The 18,977-nt window shown below is 48.5% G+C and overlaps 3 protein-coding genes across 4 annotated transcripts; 2 read left to right on the plus strand and 1 right to left on the minus strand.

Annotated features, from left to right (window-relative positions):
* Positions 1–75: 75 nt before the first annotated feature.
* LOC133968515 (zinc finger protein OZF-like) lies at positions 76–5,160 on the plus strand. Its single transcript, XM_062404612.1, has 3 exons — positions 76–361; positions 2,111–2,329; positions 3,151–5,160. Exons 1-3 carry the CDS (start codon positions 190–192, stop codon positions 4,083–4,085), a joined length of 1,326 nt encoding a protein of 441 aa, XP_062260596.1. The 5' UTR covers positions 76–189; the 3' UTR covers positions 4,086–5,160.
* A 347-nt stretch (positions 5,161–5,507) lies between these two features.
* LOC133968510 (gastrula zinc finger protein XlCGF57.1-like) lies at positions 5,508–10,179 on the plus strand. Its single transcript, XM_062404603.1, has 3 exons — positions 5,508–5,796; positions 6,799–7,017; positions 7,147–10,179. Exons 1-3 carry the CDS (start codon positions 5,625–5,627, stop codon positions 8,418–8,420), a joined length of 1,665 nt encoding a protein of 554 aa, XP_062260587.1. The 5' UTR covers positions 5,508–5,624; the 3' UTR covers positions 8,421–10,179.
* A 317-nt stretch (positions 10,180–10,496) lies between these two features.
* On the minus strand, positions 10,497–18,058 carry vcpip1 (valosin containing protein (p97)/p47 complex interacting protein 1). 2 transcript variants are annotated; one of them, XR_009924112.1, is made up of 4 exons: positions 15,263–18,058; positions 13,833–13,919; positions 12,147–13,674; positions 10,497–11,229 (listed from the first exon to the last, which is right to left on the minus strand). XR_009924112.1 is itself a non-coding variant. In XM_062404631.1 (3 exons), the coding sequence occupies exons 1-3, from the start codon at positions 17,919–17,921 to the stop codon at positions 12,881–12,883; spliced, it is 3,540 nt and encodes a 1,179-aa protein (XP_062260615.1). In that variant the 5' UTR covers positions 17,922–18,058; the 3' UTR covers positions 10,497–12,880. The 2 variants fall into 2 exon arrangements, 1 of the variants encoding a protein (XP_062260615.1); XM_062404631.1 differs by having other exon boundaries at positions 10,497–13,674.
* Positions 18,059–18,977: the final 919 nt, after the last annotated feature.

Genomic DNA, 18,977 nt, shown 5'->3' on the forward strand with positions numbered 1-18,977 from the left:
TTGTTAACGGTAAAGCTTCGGAGCGGAAGTAACTCAGTTCCACTTCCGGGACATGACAGCAAGCTGACGCGCAGACCGGAAGTGTTAGCCTGGCTAGCTGTATGCTAGCTGTGTGGATGTGTGCAGCTAGCTGGAAGACGATGGTGTCGTCGTGTCGCAGATAAATGTTCGAGCGCTGATGAAGCAACGATGTCTTCAGTTCAGTGTCTGAGAGACTTTGTCCACGAGCGACTAACTGCTGCTGCTGAAGAGATATTCAGAGTGTTCGAACAAACTGTCCTCGAGTACGAGGAAGAGATCGATCGACAGAGAAGACTGTTGGACATCGCGTGGAAACCGGAGATAAAGCTCCACAGGACAGGTGAGGACAAGATGAATGGACTGAGACACTGACACAGGACAGGTGAGGACAAGATGAATGGACTGAGACACTGACACAGGACAGGTGAGGACAAGCTGAATGGACTGAGACACTGACACAGGACAGGTGAGGACACGATGAATGGACTGAGACACTGACACAGGACAGGTGAGGACAAGCTGAATGGACTGAGACACTGACACAGGACAGGTGAGGACAAGCTGAATGGACTGAGACACTGACACAGGACAGGTGAGGACAAGCTGAATGGACTGAGACACTGACACAGGACAGGTGAGAACAAGATGAATGGACTGAGACACTGACACAGGACAGGTGAGGACAAGCTGAATGGACTGAGACACTGACACAGGACAGGTGAGGACAAGCTGAATGGACTGAGACACTGACACAGGACAGGTGAGGACACACTGAATGGACTGAGACACTGACACAGGACAGGTGAGGACAAGCTGAATGGACTGAGAGACACTAACACAGGACAGGTGAGGACAAGCTGAATGGACTGAGACACTGACACAGGACAGGTGAGGACACACTGAATGGACTGAGACACTGACACAGGACAGGTGAGGACAAGCTGAATGGACTGAGAGACTAACACAGGACAGGTGAGGACAAGATGAATGGACTGAGACACTGACACAGGACAGGTGAGGACAAGCTGAATGGACTGAGACACTGACACAGGACAGGTGAGGACAAGATGAATGGACTGAGACACTAACACAGGACAGGTGAGGACACGATGAATGGACTGAGACACTGACACAGGACAGGTGAGGACACGATGAATGGACTGAGACACTGACACAGGACAGGTGAGGACAAGCTGAATGGACTGAGACACTGACACAGGACAGGTGAGGACAAGATGAATGGACTGAGACACTGACACAGGACAGGTGAGGACAAGCTGAATGGACTGAGACACTAACACAGGACAGGTGAGGACAAGATGAATGGACTGAGACACTGACACAGGACAGGTGAGGACAAGATGAATGGACTGAGACACTGACACAGGACAGGTGAGGACAAGCTGAATGGATTGAGAGACACTAACACAGGACAGGTGAGGACAAGATGAATGGACTGAGACACTGACACAGGACAGGTGAGGACAAGCTGAATGGACTGAGACACTGACACAGGACAGGTGAGGACAAGCTGAATGGACTGAGACACCAACACAGGACAGGTGAGGACAAGATGAATGGACTGAGACACTGACACAGGACAGGTGAGGACAAGCTGAATGGACTGAGACACTGACACAGGACAGGTGAGGACAAGCTGAATGGACTGAGAGACACTGACACAGGACAGGTGAGGACATGCTGAATGGACTGAGACACCAACACAGGACAGGGTTAGGGGGCAGGGGCAGACACACACAGGAAGTGACCTGTTACCTGCTGCAGAGGTCATGTGATCATGTTTACATCACCTGACACGTCTCTGATCACCACGAACACGCTTCACTTCTTCGTCTGTGTCTTCATCGTGTGTCAGCACTTTGTCACCAGAGACATTTGTTTCCTGTGTAAGAAGTCCCCCCCCCCCCCCCCCCCTGCTGTTCACACTTTATACAGGAGCTCATGTGGAGGAGGACAAACTGAGTCTCACTGACCTTGTTGTTCACAGGTCTGAAAGCAGCCGTACAGATCTCAGTGACGGTCACTGCTCTGGTGAGTTGTTGTTTACTGTGACTCCTTGTGCCTGCAGAGTTCCCCCGGAAACATGTCTGGAAGAAGAGGAAGACTCTCACCGCCCAGCAGCTCAGTGCCCGGGACAGGAACTCAGGTCTGGACCAAGAGGATCCTGCTGCTGCTGGAGAAAGACCTGGAGTCAGCGGAAGTATTATCCACTTCAATGAAGAGGTCGATCGACAGCGCAGACTGCTGGACATCGTTTGGAGCCCGGAGACAGAGCTCCAGAGGACAGGTGAGGACAAGCTGAATGGACTTAATGAAAACACAGGAACAGGACTCATAGGATGCTAAAGGATTTAACTTGTTTCTATTGGTTCTTTGTCCACCATCTATTCACCGATCATCTGACAGTGAGAGCAGAGGATCATGTGACCTAGCTCTGCTCCAGATCTCGTTTTCTGAGCTTCTAATTTCTTCTGCTGGTTCTATTTATAATTCTTTTCTAACTTGAGTTTAACAAATCAATCTAATCCCGAAATGGTATTTATGGTAATAGATTCTATCATCATCCCCCCCCCCCCCCACTCGTTATACCGACGCCTCACAAGATGTGACGTTTTTTTTTTAAATGCTCTTACATGTTAAGTCAATGACATCAGGCAAAAATTACCATTTAAGATGTCAAGAGGGTCGTTCATAATTATTTGTGTAGATTTTAACCCATATCACGATCTTTCTTTTTTATGAAACATAATCCTTTTTTAAATATTTGTATAATTTTCTTATCACCTTTTATTTTACTCATTCATTTTTTATTGTCGCTCTCCTGCTTTTGTTTGACAACCTTTGTATGTGACTTAATTTTTGACCAACTCAATGTTGATGTCTGTCACTTTGCCTCTATCCCATTTGTTTACCTTCTTTTTGGTAGACAGCTGTTTTTGTAAGAAGCTGTTTTTAAAGGTGCTATATAAATAAAGTTGATTATTATTGTTTAAACTCAGGTTTCATTTCACTGATAACGTGTTGGTCCTGACGACACAGCACTGATATGTATCTGCTTAGACATCTGGTTCTCATCACGGGTGATCTCTTGTCTCTTTGTTCCTCCAGAGCTTCCAGAGCAACACGTCTGTAAGGAGGAGGAGCTTCTCACTGACCAGGAAAGGAACCCCAGTCTGGACCAAGAGGATCCAGAGCCTCCACAGATTAAAGAGGAGCAGGAGGAGGTCTGCACCAGTCAGGAGGGAGAGCAGCTTGTCCTGAAGCAGATCCAGACCTTCATGTTGAGGTCTCCTTATGAGGGAAGTGATCACAGTGAACCAGAACCAACCAGTGAGGAGCAGCTCCTCTCCCACATCTCTCCTGGAGCTGAGAGCCAAGTTAAGAGAGGAGGTGAGCATGTGGACCCAGGACCGACTGGAGATGAAGAGTCCCAGAGGAACAACTCCCCCCCGACACAGAGTCCCTGCAGCCCTCACACAGGGAAGACGTCTTTCATGTGTGACATTTGTGGAAAAGTGTTTGTGACCAAATCCAAACTGAACACACATGTGAGAATCCACACAGGAGAGAGGCCCTTCTCATGTGACACTTGTGGGAAAGCTTTTCTCTGTAAGTCCAGGTTGACCTTACACCTGAGGGTCCACACGGGTGAGAGGCCGTATTCTTGTGACTTCTGCGGGCAAACATTCAGTCGGAAGGTTCACTTGCAAGAGCACATCAGCCGTCACACGGGAGAGAGGCCGTTTTTCTGCAAACTATGTGGGAAAAATTACAAACAGAGGTCGGCCCTGAGAGTTCACATGAGAGTCCACACGGGTGAGAGGCCGTTTTCATGTGACATATGTCAGAAAACTTTCTTGGTCAAAACAAACTTGCTGGTCCACATGAGACTCCACACGGGTGAGAAGCCGTGTATCTGCAGCACGTGTGGGAGGAGTTTCATTTATCCAACATCCTTAAGAAAGCACATTAGGATCCACACGGAGGAAAAGTTGTTAATCCCCGAAGATGTGGGAGAGATTTCCCGTGTTGTGGTGAATTGACTTAACGTGACCAGAGTCCTCACTGGTGAGAAACCACATCACTGCAGCACCTGATGGGAAAGAGATCTAGACGTGTCTCGGTTAGGAGGTCACCTGGGATCACAGACAGTACAGTCACATGTGGTGTTGTGAACTTTGTGGGAGAGGTGCAGTTGTGTGTTTCATGGACACGACGCACAAGAAGCCACAGAAGTGAGGAGCCACATAATCAAAGCTCTTTCCTGAAGTGGTTCTAATCCACCCAGTTGAGAGAACAGCTGAGAATCAGTTTCCACAGAAGAAACCATCAATATGAAGCTTGTGGAGACGAGTTGATCCTCGTGACCGTGCTCCTCACGTTTCTGTGTGCAGCAGTATTTCTGTGAGCCTCCGAGTCTTCAGAGAGAGTCCCTCGTTCATTCAAATGTGTTTGGCCTCATCAATAATTATGACTTTTTAATATTTATATTCTCCACCTCAGTTATATGAGTGTGGTCATCCTTATAATGCATATTATAATGCAAAATAATTAATAAAATATAACTTATATGAAAACATAAAATATTCCATTGATTGTCTTTATACTGCATCTGGTATTCACAGATATTAAATAACACGTGTGTGTTAATAAAAACATAACCAGATGTTTTTGCTTAGAATCATTTCGTTATGAATGGAATGTTATTTTTTGCTTTATATTTCCCAAGAAAAATATTTTCTAGTTATTCACCTTCAAATTAAAAGTTATTGCAGAGAAACATTTTTACAAACAAACACAGCATGATGTTATGATTCTGTATTCTGAGTAATATAAGTTGAAATATTGATTTGAATTTCTGACATTTATTATCCTGCCTTCTCCGGCTCCGCCCTGCAAACCGCCATGTCCTCATGTCGCCAATAAATCTTCACTTATCACCTGGAGGTATGTTCTTTTGAAATAGTTAAAGGAAAGTTTCCTGTTTGTACAGAATCTGGGAAAATAACAGGAAATACGCTCATATATTTGATTGAAATACAAAAAAGGATTGAAAAACTGTTCATAATGATTGTTGATCACATTGATCAGGAGCTCAGATCAATGTGAGGATTCTCATCAGTTCTGCTTCTTCTCAGGAGAATAAAAGCTGATAGTTATTTTTATTTTATGTGTGTGTGTCCAGGTGAAACTACAAGCTGACGTCACTTTAAATTCAGCTGCCTCAAAGACTTGTGGGACATGTCCTTTCATAAAGGATGGTTCAGTGTTTCCTCTGCTGAAGGAGATCATTTAAGAAGGATTAAAGCTCCTTTCCTCGTTAATAGAAAAATCAAACAGCTCTTATTGTGGCGGCCGCTGAAACACTTCCGGTCATTTCACTCAGAAACTTTGTTTAATTAACGGAGATGCTTCGAAGCGGAAGTAACTCAGTTCTACTTCCGGGACATGACAGCAAGCTGACGCGCAGACCGGAAGTGTTAGCCTGGCTAGCTGTATGCTAGCTGTGTGGATGTGTGCAGCTAGCTGGAAGACGATGGTGTCGTGTCGCAGATAAATGTTCGAGCGCTGATGAAGCAACGATGTCTTCAGTTCAGTGTCTGAGAGACTTTGTCCACGAGCGACTAACTGCTGCTGCTGAAGAGATATTCAGAGTGTTCGAACAAACTGTCCTCGAGTACGAGGAAGAGATCGATCGACAGAGAAGACTGTTGGACATCGCGTGGAAACCGGAGATAAAGCTCCACAGGACAGGTGAGGACAAGATGAATGGACTGAGACACTGACACAGGACAGGTGAGGACAAGATGAATGGACTGAGACACTGACACAGGACAGGTGAGGACAAGATGAATGGACTGAGACACTGACACAGGACAGGTGAGGACATGCTGAATGGACTGAGACACTGACACAGGACAGGTGAGGACAAGCTGAATGGACTGAGAGACACTGACACAGGACAGGTGAGGACAAGATGAATGGACTGAGACACTGACACAGGACAGGTGAGGACACACTGAATGGACTGAGACACTGACACAGGACAGGTGAGGACAAGATGAATGGACTGAGACACTGACACAGGACAGTTGAGGACAAGCTGAATGGACTGAGACACTGACACAGGACAGGTGAGGACAAGATGAATGGACTGAGACACTGACACAGGACAGGTGAGGACAAGATGAATGGACTGAGACACTGACACAGGACAGGTGAGGACAAGCTGAGTGGACTGAGACACTGACACAGGACAGGTGAGGACAAGATGAATGGACTGAGACACTGACACAGGACAGGTGAGGACAAGCTGAATGGACTGAGACACTGACACAGGACAGGTGAGGACATGCTGAATGGACTGAGACACTGACACAGGACAGGTGAGGACAAGCTGAATGGACTGAGACACTGACACAGGACAGGTGAGGACATGCTGAATGGACTGAGAGACTGACAGTTGATTGAGGATTCATGCTTCACTAGCACTGCAGGTTTTAATGTTTAAAGTTCGTCCCCTCATGTCTGTGTCCCCACTGTCCTGTCTCCCAAATGTTCATATGAATGAGTCAAAGTTTGTGTGTGAGTGCTCACATCCACTCGTTAACTTTGTCTCTATAGATTTAATCTTTTGTGTAGAACCTACACAACGGTTATAAACGAGGCCCCAGTTCCAAAACCAGGACAAATACACTTTTGACAAAGACTTTTAAAACACAGTCTGTTGTTTACTGTGACTCCTTGTGCCTGCAGAGTTCCCCCAGAAACATGTCTGGAAGAAGAGGAAGACTCTCACCGCCCAGCAGCTCAGTGCCCGGGACAGGAACTCAGGTCTGGACCAAGAGGATCCTGCTGCTGCTGGAGAAAGACCTGGAGTCAGCGGAAGTATTATCCACTTCAATGAAGAGGTCGATCGACAGCGCAGACTGCTGGACATCGTTTGGAGCCCGGAGACAGAGCTCCAGAGGACAGGTGAGGACAAGCTGAATGGACTGAGAGACTAACACAGGAACAGGACTCATAGGATCCTAAAGGATTTAACGTGTTTTTATTGGTTCTCTCTCTTCACATGAGTGATCTCTTGTCTCTTTGTTCCTCCAGAGCTTCCAGAGCAACACGTCTGTAAGGAGGAGGAGCTTCTCACTGACCAGGAGAGGAACCCCAGTCTGGACCAAGAGGATCCAGAGCCTCCACAGATTAAAGAGGAGCAGGAGGAGGTCTGCACCAGTCAGGAGGGAGAGCAGCTTGTCCTGAAGCAGGAGGACGACACCTTCATGTTGACGTCTCCTTATGAGGGAAGTGATCACAGTGAACCAGAACCAACCAGTGAGGAGCAGCTCCTCTCCCACATCTCTCCTGGAGCTGAGAGCCAAGTTCAGGGAGGAGTTGTGCATGTGGACCCAGGACCGACTGGAGATGAAGAGTCTCAGAGAAACAACTCCCCCCCGACACAGAGTCCCTGCAGCACTCACACAGGGAAGACGTCTTTCTCATGTGACACTTGTGGAAAAGGGTTTGATGTCAAGTCCAAACTGAACACACATGTGAGAATCCACACAGGAGAGAAGTCGTTTTCTTGTGAAACTTGTGGGAAATTTCTCACCTCTAAGTTGGGCTTTTTGATCCACATGAGAAACCACACAGGTGAGAAGCCGTACACCTGCAACACATGTGGGAAACAATTTAGCAACAACTCTGCATTGAGAACACACAAAAGAACCCACACGGGTGAGAGGCCGTTTTCTTGTGACACCTGTGGGAAAACATTCGGTCGGAAGGTTCACCTGGAGGAGCACATCAGCCGTCACACGGGCGAGAGACCGTTTTTCTGCAAACTCTGTGGGAAGAATTTCAAACAGCGGTCGGCTCTGAGAGTTCACATGAGACTCCACACGGGCGAGAGGCCGTTTTCATGTGAGCTGTGTCAGAAAACCTTCTTGACCAATTCAAACTTGCTGGTCCACATGAGGGCTCACACAGGTGAGAAGCCATATTCCTGTGACACTTGTGGGAAAGCTTTTCTCTGTAAGTCCAGGTTGACCCTTCACCTGAGGGTCCACACGGGTGAGAGGCCGTTCTCTTGTGACTTCTGTGGAAAAACATTCACTCGGAAGGTTCACTTAGAAGAGCACATTCGTCGCCACACGGGAGAGAGACCGTTTTTCTGTGAAATATGCGGGAAAAATTTCAAACAGAGGTCGGCCCTGAGAGGTCACATGAGACTCCACACGGGTGAGAAGCCATATATCTGCAACATGTGTGGGATGAGCTTTATTCACGCAGCATCCTTAAGAAAGCACATTAGGATCCACACGGAGGAAAAGTTGTTAATCCCCGAAGATGTGGGAGAGATTCACCGTGTTGTGGTGAATTGACTGAACGTGACCAGAGTCCTCACTGGTGAGAAACCACATCACTGCAGCACCTGATGGGAAAGAGAACTAGACGTGTCTCGGTTAGGAGGTCACCTGGGATCACAGACAGTACAGTCACATGTGGTGCAGTTGTGTGTTTCATGGAAACGACGCACAAGAAGCCACAGAAGTGAAGAGCCACATAATCAAAGCTCTTTCCTGAAGTGGTTCTAATCCACCCAGTTGAGAGAACAGCTGAGAATCAGTTTCCACAGAAGTAACCATCAAGACGAAGCTTGTGGAGACGAGTTGATCCTCGTGACCGTGCTCCTCACGTTTCTGTGTGCAGCAGTATTTCTCTGAAACAACCGGGAGCCTCCGAGTCTTCAGAGAGTCCCTCGTTCATACAAATGCTACAGCCTTTGTAGCTACAGCTACAGCCACTGTGCTGTCATTAAAATGCAGAATAGTTATAAAATATAACTTATATGAAAACATAAAATATTCCATTGATTGTCTTTATACCGCAGCTGGAATTCACAGATATTAAATATATTATCACGGTTAATAAAAAAAGTAAATATGATGTTTTTGTAGTCAGTTCAATTTACTTCAGTTTAAGTTACTGCTCTGAAAAACCATAACATTCAAACACTGAGTAAAATACAAACAAATATTGTAGAGGTCAGAAATTTGGAGATGAGAGTTGTGTATTTATTCTCCTGCCTGCTCCAAGTATAGTCCCCCCCCCCCATGTTAAATGGACTCAAGGTTCCCATCTGGTGGCGGCAGCAGTGCCTCACACTCACAAACGTTCATCCTGCGTGAAGCACTAAAGGACCAAGACAAGGGCACAGACAACCTATCAGCATTTTACCCTGCATATTAAAAAATAAGAATATAATTGCACATGTACCCTTTTAAAATGAGTTAAATCACACAAAACGATTTCCCGACACACAACTTCAGGTTGTCAACAGTGGGACACTAGTAAACATAAACCATCTTACTATTAATTAACCTCACACATTCATAACAACAAAACACTTATAATATAATCCCAGAGTGTGAGTTAATGTCAATGTTATGATCTGCCAATACCAATGTGTTAACACTATGTAGGAGGTTAACCAGAAACAGCACAGTACAGGGAACTAACAAAGAATAAGGACTTCCAATAATATACTTTCAAATACGTGGATAAAGTAAATGTTTTTTACCTTAGTGTTTCTTTTAATTAATGATATAACTTTGTACGTTTTAATCCTATAATTTCTAGTTACACTGCTCAGTTGTAAAGCTGCTGTTGTATAATCATACCAGAACCTTTTCCTCATGAGAGTACACACTCTACCACAACCTGCCAACAGGCATCTGCTTCATACAACATCAGAGACTCCTGGGAATGACACACACACACACACTTGGCTGAGTGTGTGTCAGTTCAGTGTTAACTTGATGAGCTGCTCTGTTCTACAGTTGAACCACAGTTGTTTTCCTGTGTGTGTGCGTCCAGAGCAAAGTACCTTAGTTGTTTATTTGTCGGCCACATCGTCACTGCATCTGTGTGTGTCTTTGTTGTGTAATCTTCGTGACTGCTTTATTCCTTGTTAGCTTGTGTTTTAGCCTGTGCATTGTAGCTAAGCTAAAGGCTACTGGATAGCTGTGTGGCTGATAAGGTTTATAATGATTGCTCTTTTATTTGTAGAACCACACACACACAGACACACACATCTTTCTGTTGAAACTCTGCTGGATTAAAGAGCAGGAAACTGAACAACTGTCTCCTGAGTCGTCATTCACATTAAATCTTAACACAGGACAGGTGAGGACACACTGAATGGACTGAGACACTAACACAGGACAGGTGAGGACAAGCTGAATTGTTTAGAGTTTTTAATGTGTCTGTATTTCAGATTCGTTATGAATGGATCCGTTAGAAATTAAATAAAAACTAATGATTCTCCAGAAGTTCGTTGATATTGATGTGTAATGTTTATTGAAATAAACCCACTCATTCACAAACACTCATAACTTCATAAGACGATATCGTCTCAAACACAATCACTCCTGTGACACACAAAATACAAAAACAGGTGAAGTAAGTGTTTTTATTGTTGGGGTTGAAAATTCCTCACACATGCGAACAGGAGGTTGAAACTGAATCATTAACATTCTATCAGCAAACCAGAGAGAAGTGAACACAAAACAAGCTGAAGGAACCGAACCATCGGTTTCTGTACAAGTCCAAATATTCTACATTATACACTATTATACAAGTGGATCACATCTCATGTCATTAGTACAGCAGTCACAAAGAAAAGCTTGTTACACCAGAGTCTTCCTCTTCTGACTGAAGGATGATCAGTTCTTCCTCTTCTCAGACTAACAGATTGGGATCAAAGGTTTAGTTGAAATCAACTGAGTTTGAGATCAAAGCACCTCAGTGTGAAACAGACGTTAAGGCCTGAGGATCAGCTCCTCTGTCGAAGCCTCAGCATTCAACAGCAACCAGGATGTGTTGTTGGCAACAGAAGTGTAAACAGACATTCAGTCTTAACATTTGGATTTTTTTAGGAGTAAGAGTTTCTCTCCTTCGTGCTGAGAGTTGGATGTTTCTGATCGACACCACCCTCATGTCTGTACATAGCACAGAGCTGCTGAGCATCACGTCCACAGTCTGGGACAAACTAACACGGGTCAATCTGAGAAGAAGAGTTTCCTCCAAAGCTCAACTCCTCCTTTAATGGAGTCTCCGTGTCCAGGTGTGTAAAACGTGGGACTTTTGTCTTAACAATCAAGAAGCCAAGCTGCTGATTTCACGTTTCTCCTGGTGATAAAAAAAAAAAGAAGCTATTTGTTGCTTCTGAGTAAAAACAACACATGTTTTTATCAAGTTCAGAAAAGCAGTAAATTTAAATCCAAAGTTCCTCTGGACTTTGGAATCACAACTAAAATCTTCAGAAATAAGAAATGAAGACATGTTTCTGCTGTTGCTGTTTCCCTTCATGAACATTTAATTCCTTGAGGAAGCAAACAGATTCTTTCAGATTCTTGTGTCGAAGTTCTCCTGTGATGATGAGCAGCTTTTTACTGCTCCGCTCAGTTCAACACTTTGTCCTCAGGAGCTGAAAGTCCAACACTGTGTCACCAGCAGGTAATGAGGCCACAGCAGAACTCTTTTAATGTGTGTGTGTTTTACCTCCTCCAGACTACGAGTTTATCATGAGCTCAGCTAATGCTTCTTTTTTTCAAGGCTAATAACAAAAGGTGTAATGATTCTAATGTGTAACCTCAAATGTTCCTTTTTTTTTAAACCACAATTACAACAGCTTTCTTTGAGAAATCTGGTTATAAAGAGGTTGTGCCCAATAAATGGGATTATTACATTAACAGTGTGAAAATAAACTGCTTGTCTGATCATAGGTAAATGTTTTTAATGATTTGAAACATATTTCCCCTCAGTTTTGAGATCTATGTTTATGTGTTAGTCACCATAGAGGTACGGGCGTGCCTCTGGGTGGAGGGCACGTGACTCAGCAGTAAACTAACTTAACAATTGTTTTTTAAGTTGCTGTATGTACGTTTTCTTCCTGGAATCGATCGGTGCTGATGGTCAAAGAGCAATTAGCAAATATTTATGTATTGCTCCTTTAAAAGAGACAATCACAACAAGGGGGGAAAACCCAGTAACACCCTTTACCTGCAGGTGGCGCTAGTGTCCGAACTGCAGCTGCTGTTACTCACCAGTAGGTGGTGGAGGTTGGAGAAGCTCGGTGTAGAAGCTCGTGCACGTGTCAGGAGTGTGTTCTCAGGACACGACACTGCCGTGAACCAGCAGTTATCCTCCTGGTGGCAGATTAAGAGTCAAGGTATTTTTCTATATACACAGGTGTTCATCTCTCACACACACACACAGACACACACACACTGCAAACGGCTTGTCCTCTGGTGTTATCGCTGCATGTTTATCTGCAGGTGGGAATCACAGGGATTAAGATACAATTCTGTCGTCATACAGATTCTGAGATATATTGTGAGATCATCGTTCAAGATATATAATCAAATACAGAGGAACAACTTTCCCTAAAAGCCAAAAGAATTTCTTTCAAACGCGTTAATAAATCAGAAGCTGCATTTATTATTTACTACGTGATGTTGTGGCGTAGACAGCTGAGACAGAGTGTGTAACAAAGTGCATAGAGTTTAAACACAGCAACAACGTCAGACTGCAACAGAACTGTGGAAATGTGTGAACGTATCGATGACGTGTCACAGACGCCTCTTTGCCTCTTTGCCTCTTTGCCTCTTTGCCTCCAGCCACAGAGAGGTGAGGCGGCCGGCCCGCTCTTTAGTCATGCAGTAAAGGAAACACGATGAGAACCGAAGCTTTGGGATCCGACCTGAGGCGTCACGACCCACAGGTGCTGGCCAGGTGGGGCGGGGTCAGCACGGGGGAGGGGGGGGGGGGTCCGGAGGGATCAGGAGTGATCCATCGGTTCGGTGGCGCCGCGCTGTCCGGACTCCTGGCTGTCCATCTCCTCCGGATCCTCTGGCGTCTCATCTGCTTTGCCAGCTGGAGACACCTCTGCTGCAGCTGGAGGTGCATGGCTGGCCGGAGACGTTGGTTGGCCCGTGCCCATCTTAGTCCCGCCTGTTAGATCGTGGCTGGCTCCGCCCCCTGAGGCAGCGGCGCCCTGCTGGTCCCTCAGGTGGCGCTCCATGGAAGCCTGGATGGAGGAGACCATCTCCTGCAGCTTCCTCCTCTGCTGCTCCATCAGGCTGGGGTCCAGACCGCGACTGTCCTTCATGGTGACGAAGCCGGGCGCCATCCGGACCAGCTCCCTGGTGGCGTCCTCGGGGATGTCCGACAGGTCGGGTGGACCTCTGGACACACTGGCGCTCAGGTCCATGCCGCTGCTGTGCTGGCGAGTGATAGGCCGGTGTTCAGGAGGGGAGGAGCCACCGGCGCTGCCTAGGGAGTGACCTTTACCCTGGAAGGCGTTGACGTTCTGCAGCTGCTCCTTCTTGCGAATGACGCCACCGCTGCCCAGCCGCAGCACGCCGTGTGACGGGCTGCCCTCTCTGCTGCCCCTGGTGGTCGACTCCGAGCGCAGCTGCACCAACGCCTCCTTCACCAGCTCCTCCACGTCAGGGCCGACAGGGAAGTGACCAGCAGTGTCCACACAGAGCTCCAGACACTCCTCTGCCGCGTTGTAAACAAAGGTTTTCCCGGTGAGGTGAGGCAGCGTGCAGTGCTTCCCGTCCATCAGGCCTGAGAGAGAGAGGAAGAGCACAGACTGCTCAGCACACAGCATCAACAACAGATCTGTCCTCGTCTAAAACCAACTAAAGCAACTAAAGGATCAGCATTAATATCAAAGGTTTTCTACCACTGAATCAGCAGATCATTTAAGAAGCCAACAAACCCACCCATGTCTTTCTTCACAATGTTGTAGAAGACCCCCCCCTGCTGGAATAAGTGCGGCAGCTTCTTTGCGTAGGACCAAACATCTTCACCTGGAACAGAGAGAAACAGAGACACACCAGAGGAACTCAGTCTCAAGCTACAAGCACATGATTCTGTTTGGTCTGATTCCTGTGAGTTCTGCAGATTGTCAGTTGTCAGCTTCAGGTCTGTGTTTATCAAACAAAGTGAAGCCTCAACACAGAGATTTGAGAGATTGAATCAACGTCAGGGGAGAGAAAATCGTCAGGGAACCAAAATAACATTTGTGCGGATCCTCTGTGTGAAGTGTGAGCTCGGGTTGGAGACAGACTGATGAGCTTTGTGTTCTCAGGATCGTTAATATGAGCTGCAGCTCACAGGAAACGCAGCGTCAGACCTGAGAGCTGATGAAACCTTCCTGAATATCGACAGACGCTCTCGGTCACGCTGCCTGCTGGTCTGTTTATCTGAGTGCAACCATCACCTTTGACCCTGTTGGCAGGTGAGATGCCTGAGTCAGCAGATTCACAGCACACACACACACAGACACACACACACACAAACACACACACACACACACACAGACACACACACACACAAACACACACACCCACAGACACACACACACACAAACAGACACACACAATTGTCTAACATCCAGGGTGGATGATTAGAAACGGACACCATGATGGACCTAACCGGCTTCCTGCAAGCTCATTCGGCAGCTCGATTGACATCTGTAGCAACCAATCAGGACCCAGGACCCACCTGGACCACGTGAGCAGAGTGACAGAGAACCCCCCCCCCCCCCCCTGCTGGTGAACCCATTGAGATCATGTTCAACGTCAGCGCAGTGACACGAACACAGATCCGGTCCAGATGTAGACGCGACTCAACCTGACGATATGCTCGTAGCAGTTTGTGTGATCAGGAGCCGTTCACAGATTTAACTTTTCTTTTTAATTGATTAATTCATCTTCAAATGTTTGGATCAATCTCTATTTCGTGTTTGACAAATTATTTTTGGTGTATTGGAACCAAGATGGCAGAGAACACTCACTGTAATAAACAAGAGCATCTTTCATGACCCCATTGATTACATCTCATCTGAGCCTGAGTGACTTTGTTCTGGACGTTTCTACGACCTACGACACACAAACTGCTTAGAACAGCTAAAATTATACCTGAACAAAATGACGTGGAACATTTCAACCTCCAGTTCACTCCAAATGTTCTGCTGCTTAGTTAAGAAAGAATCAAAATCCACAGCCTTAGTTCATCTGCTGAAGTTTGATAACTCTCAAACTTCAGCAGGATTCACTTTATCTCAAACTGAAAATCTGCATCACAATTAAAAGGTTTTAAGATGTTTCATTAGCAGACGGGGACATGTCCCACGCTGCTGTATCCTTACCCATCAAGGTGGCTAGGAGACAGAGGGAGGACATCTCAAGGTCAATGCTGTCCTGCAGCTCCCGGGTGCTCGTCCTGCCGGAGGTCACGGCGTCCTCGCTCTTCACCGAGTGCAGGGAGGCGTGTGAGCTGGAGGCCCGAGGGATGGAAGCCGAGGGGCTCTTGTCCTCGGGGCTCTTGTCCTCGGGGCCCCTCAGTATCTCCACTGACACTCTGTCCCCGTGCTGCAGCGCCATGGGCTCGTTCTCCTCACCGTGCTTCGGGGGGGCCAGCTCTTTGGGTGGGAAGCCGTAGCGGATGCACTGCTGCGGCGGCGGAACTCCAAACTGGTTGGCGATGCTCTTCTGCAGCTCGGAGAAGGTGGTCTGGGCCTGCAGGGTGAGCATGGCCTGCCTGCCGTCACTGGTGGTCACACGGATCTTCTTCTCCTTATTGGACGAGGACGGGGATTTGGTGGGCGTGGCTGGAGCCGAAGAGGAGGATGTTTCTGGAGACCCCCCGGGGGAAGACGTCCGGCCCTGGCCTCTCTGCTCCTGCTTCAACTTGTCAGTGAGCCGCCTCTGGGAGACGAAGGCCTGCTCGCTGATGCTCTGCTGGAGGCTGCGCTCCGCCCGGCTCATCGTCAGCTCCTCTTTGTGGAGCGTCTTTGCTTTGGGACCAGTCAGGATGATCTTAGTGGGAGGCTGGGTGTCCGCCGCCTGCTCGGTCTCACTGGTGTCCGTCAGACGCTGGACATGCGCCCCGTCGATGGACACTGGGTTGTACTCGTCCGGGTTCTTTTTGGCCGTGTGATGCAGGATGGTGCTCACCACCTTCTGCACCAGGATCTCGCTCCCAAACTCCCCAGGAAAGTGCTTGGTGACCAGTTTCATCGCGACGTCATACACATTGCTGTTCAGCCCTGTGTCTGCCTCATACTGGAACCAGTACACAGTCTCTCGCACCACCCGACCCCCCCACTCCAGCGTGATGGGGAAGGCTTCAGGGAGGTTGTCGTATTCTTTTGCCTCCCAGTAATGCTTGAACCCACATCCACATTTCCCCCCCAGAGAGCGGGTGTTGGTTCTGTCCCCGTCCAAGTAAACCACTGACCCGCTGCCCCGGATGTGGCGGACCGACGTGCCGTGACACCAGTTGCAGGTGTTGAGGGAGCTCAGTTTGTAATCTGCGATGAGGACGTCCCGCTGGGGGTCATAAGAGCAGACCACGTTGTTAAGGGGGAAGCTGTAGTTCTTGTCCGGTCGCAATTGACCGTGTGTGGATTTGGCCAAGTTGTAGAGCTTCCCACCAGGAACCAGCCAATCCGGAGGGACGTGGAGCTCGGAGAGGGCGCCGCAGATCAGGCAGCGGTGCAGCCGGTTCTCCATCACTGACTTCTTAGCAGCCTCAGTCACCTCCTCGGGCTGGATGCCGATCACGCCGGTCCGTCTGTAGACGTACTGGTGCACGTCAGCCACCAGCGATGGGTGGATGCTGTGCTTCTCCACAAACACCTCCTCCATGGCATTGACCAGCCTCATCAGATATTTATCCTGCAAGCTGCGATCCCCGCCGATCACGCAGCTCCCGTCCTGCTCCAGCTTGATGTACTTCCTGATGAGCTCCTGGGGGACGCCCCAGGCCTTGGGCAGCAGCCGGGCCGGCAGCTTGGGCAGCACCGTGTTCTTGATTCCCACCAGAGGGATGTAGTGGTTCCTGCCGGAGCTGCTCCAGGCGATGCAGATGGGTTTGTTGAACTTCCCGTCTTTCCCCCGACACTGCTCCTCGGCCACCAGGCCGGGCAGGAAGGTGGCTGAGTAATCCCCAGAACTCCTCATTCCACTCAAGGAGTCCAGCAGGATTATGGGTCGGTGGAGGACGTTGGCTAACCCAAATATGTGGATGTTCCGCAGCCCGAGCGGCACGCCTTCAGGCGGGATGAACAGGGGGTCACACTCGTTGATGATGTCCTCCCACTCAGCAGCGTCGATGAAGTCCTGAAACAGGGCTTTGTAGCGGTCCAGGTTCTTCTTGAAGTTCTGTTTGAGGTTCTCCCTCAGAGCATGCCAGAACAGTTCTCTGCCGACCAGCGCTCTGGACACAGCGTGGACCAGGCAGTGTCCGTCTCCATCGACATGGACGGGAATGAGACACTCTCTGTTGCTGTTGGCCTTCTTAACCTCCTCCAGGGTGTCGTGGAGGTAGATGAGGCTCCCGGACCGGTCCTTGCCGTAGCCCATGGTGGACACATGTTCCGGCTCGATGAGGAAAGCCCTGTCTCCCAGGAGCGAGCAGTCAAACATCTCCCCCTGGTTCATGTCCCTCAGCAGCTTGGCCTTGCCGGTTTGCTTGTCCATGCCGTACCGGGTGAGGACCGGAGACAGGAGCTTGCAGTGGTAGTTGGACAGCCCCATCACCTTCACCAGCTCCGTCCCCTTCTTCGGGGCCCCGGTGACACCGAGCAGGGCGTTTCTGAGCAGGTTGTGGAGCACGACATCCGGATCCGTGACCTCCTCGACGGTCAGCAGGTTCCTCTGCTCGTGTCGCTGGCCACACTCGGTGCACTCGATGCTAACGGAGCCGTGCGCGGGGAAGAAGAGCCTCGCCTGGCACTTGGGGTCCGGGCAGGTTCCGGACAGAATGCGCTTGTCCCGCTTCTTGGAGCTCGGCAGCAGCGACATGTCGGCGGGGAAACGGAGGAAAGTGCGGGCGAGCTTCACAGGATCATGACGGGGCCGAACCCGGAGCCACCGACGACCGATTCCAACCAAAATAACACAAGAACAACACGGAAGCGGCGGGTTCTTTCCGTCGGTGACTGGCTGTTGCTAAACGTGACGCGCAATGACGCCAGATGGTGGGAGTTGTAGTTCTGCTCCGTAACTACGTCGAGCTAATGAAATATGGCGGAGTGGGGGGGCTGCTCGGGTCTTTCCTCTGAGCGCTGTCTCCCAGTAAACAACTGGGAACCTGCTTACTAGAACACGCTAGGCCCAGTGGGTTTGAGAACAACCGAGTTACAGCGCGCTCGACTACATTACCCAGCATGCACCGCGGTGCAGTGACGTTCTGTGCTCAGGAAGTCAACACGGAACCAACATGGCGGGGTGGGGAGTGCTCTCCAGCTTCGTGTGATGAAGTTCCCCCCACAATGAACCCAGTGCTTCTCGCTGGTGTCAGAACGCGACCCGGGGTGGGTTCCAGGATCCGGGGCTCGAGCCGGATGAGTTAGAGAGCCAGTCATACCAGTGGTTCACTGGTTAGCTCAGATGCTACTGCAGTGGTCCCAGCTGCTGGTGGACCATGATCCCGACCTGGGGCTTGTTGGACATGTCCTACACGTCTCATGGAGTTCAGAGACATTTCCAGTACCCATTAATGTGTTGTTTTATTTTTTTCACATAACTAAGTTAATGTATTCTGGACTGTAGACCCCCCCCCCCCCCCCACACACACACACACACACACATACACACACATACACACACTACTTATTATGTTGCGTGGTTATGTTCTGTCTACTTACATGTTTAGACCGGATCAGAGACAAACAGTATTTTAATCCCGTCTCTGTCCCTGCTTATAAAAGAACGGACAATAAAGTTGACTTTGACTTTGAACAAACATATCCTTCATCGATTACTACAAATATAAGTTGATCACAGAAGCTGTGAACCTCTGAACATCCAGCGATTCTGTTAAAAATATCCGTGATACGTCTCAAGTCTGGACTTTGG

Source organism: Platichthys flesus, chromosome 14 (assembly GCF_949316205.1).
Source record: "Platichthys flesus chromosome 14, fPlaFle2.1, whole genome shotgun sequence".
Lineage (NCBI taxonomy): Eukaryota > Metazoa > Chordata > Actinopteri > Pleuronectiformes > Pleuronectidae > Platichthys > Platichthys flesus.

Coding starts and splice junctions, on each gene's coding strand:
- LOC133968515 (XM_062404612.1), top strand. CDS start 190: ATGTCTTCAGTTCAGTGTCTGAGAGACTTTGTCCACGAGCGACTAACT. Junction 362..2,110: donor GATAAAGCTCCACAGGACAG/GTGAGGACAAGA, acceptor TTGTGCCTGCAG/AGTTCCCCCGGAAACATGTC. Junction 2,330..3,150: donor GACAGAGCTCCAGAGGACAG/GTGAGGACAAGC, acceptor TTGTTCCTCCAG/AGCTTCCAGAGCAACACGTC.
- LOC133968510 (XM_062404603.1), top strand. CDS start 5,625: ATGTCTTCAGTTCAGTGTCTGAGAGACTTTGTCCACGAGCGACTAACT. Junction 5,797..6,798: donor GATAAAGCTCCACAGGACAG/GTGAGGACAAGA, acceptor TTGTGCCTGCAG/AGTTCCCCCAGAAACATGTC. Junction 7,018..7,146: donor GACAGAGCTCCAGAGGACAG/GTGAGGACAAGC, acceptor TTGTTCCTCCAG/AGCTTCCAGAGCAACACGTC.
- vcpip1 (XM_062404631.1), bottom strand. CDS start 17,921: ATGTCGCTGCTGCCGAGCTCCAAGAAGCGGGACAAGCGCATTCTGTCC. Junction 13,920..15,262: donor TCTCCTAGCCACCTTGATGG/GTAAGGATACAG, acceptor TCTCTGTTCCAG/GTGAAGATGTTTGGTCCTAC. Junction 13,675..13,832: donor CATTGTGAAGAAAGACATGG/GTGGGTTTGTTG, acceptor TCTCTCTCTCAG/GCCTGATGGACGGGAAGCAC.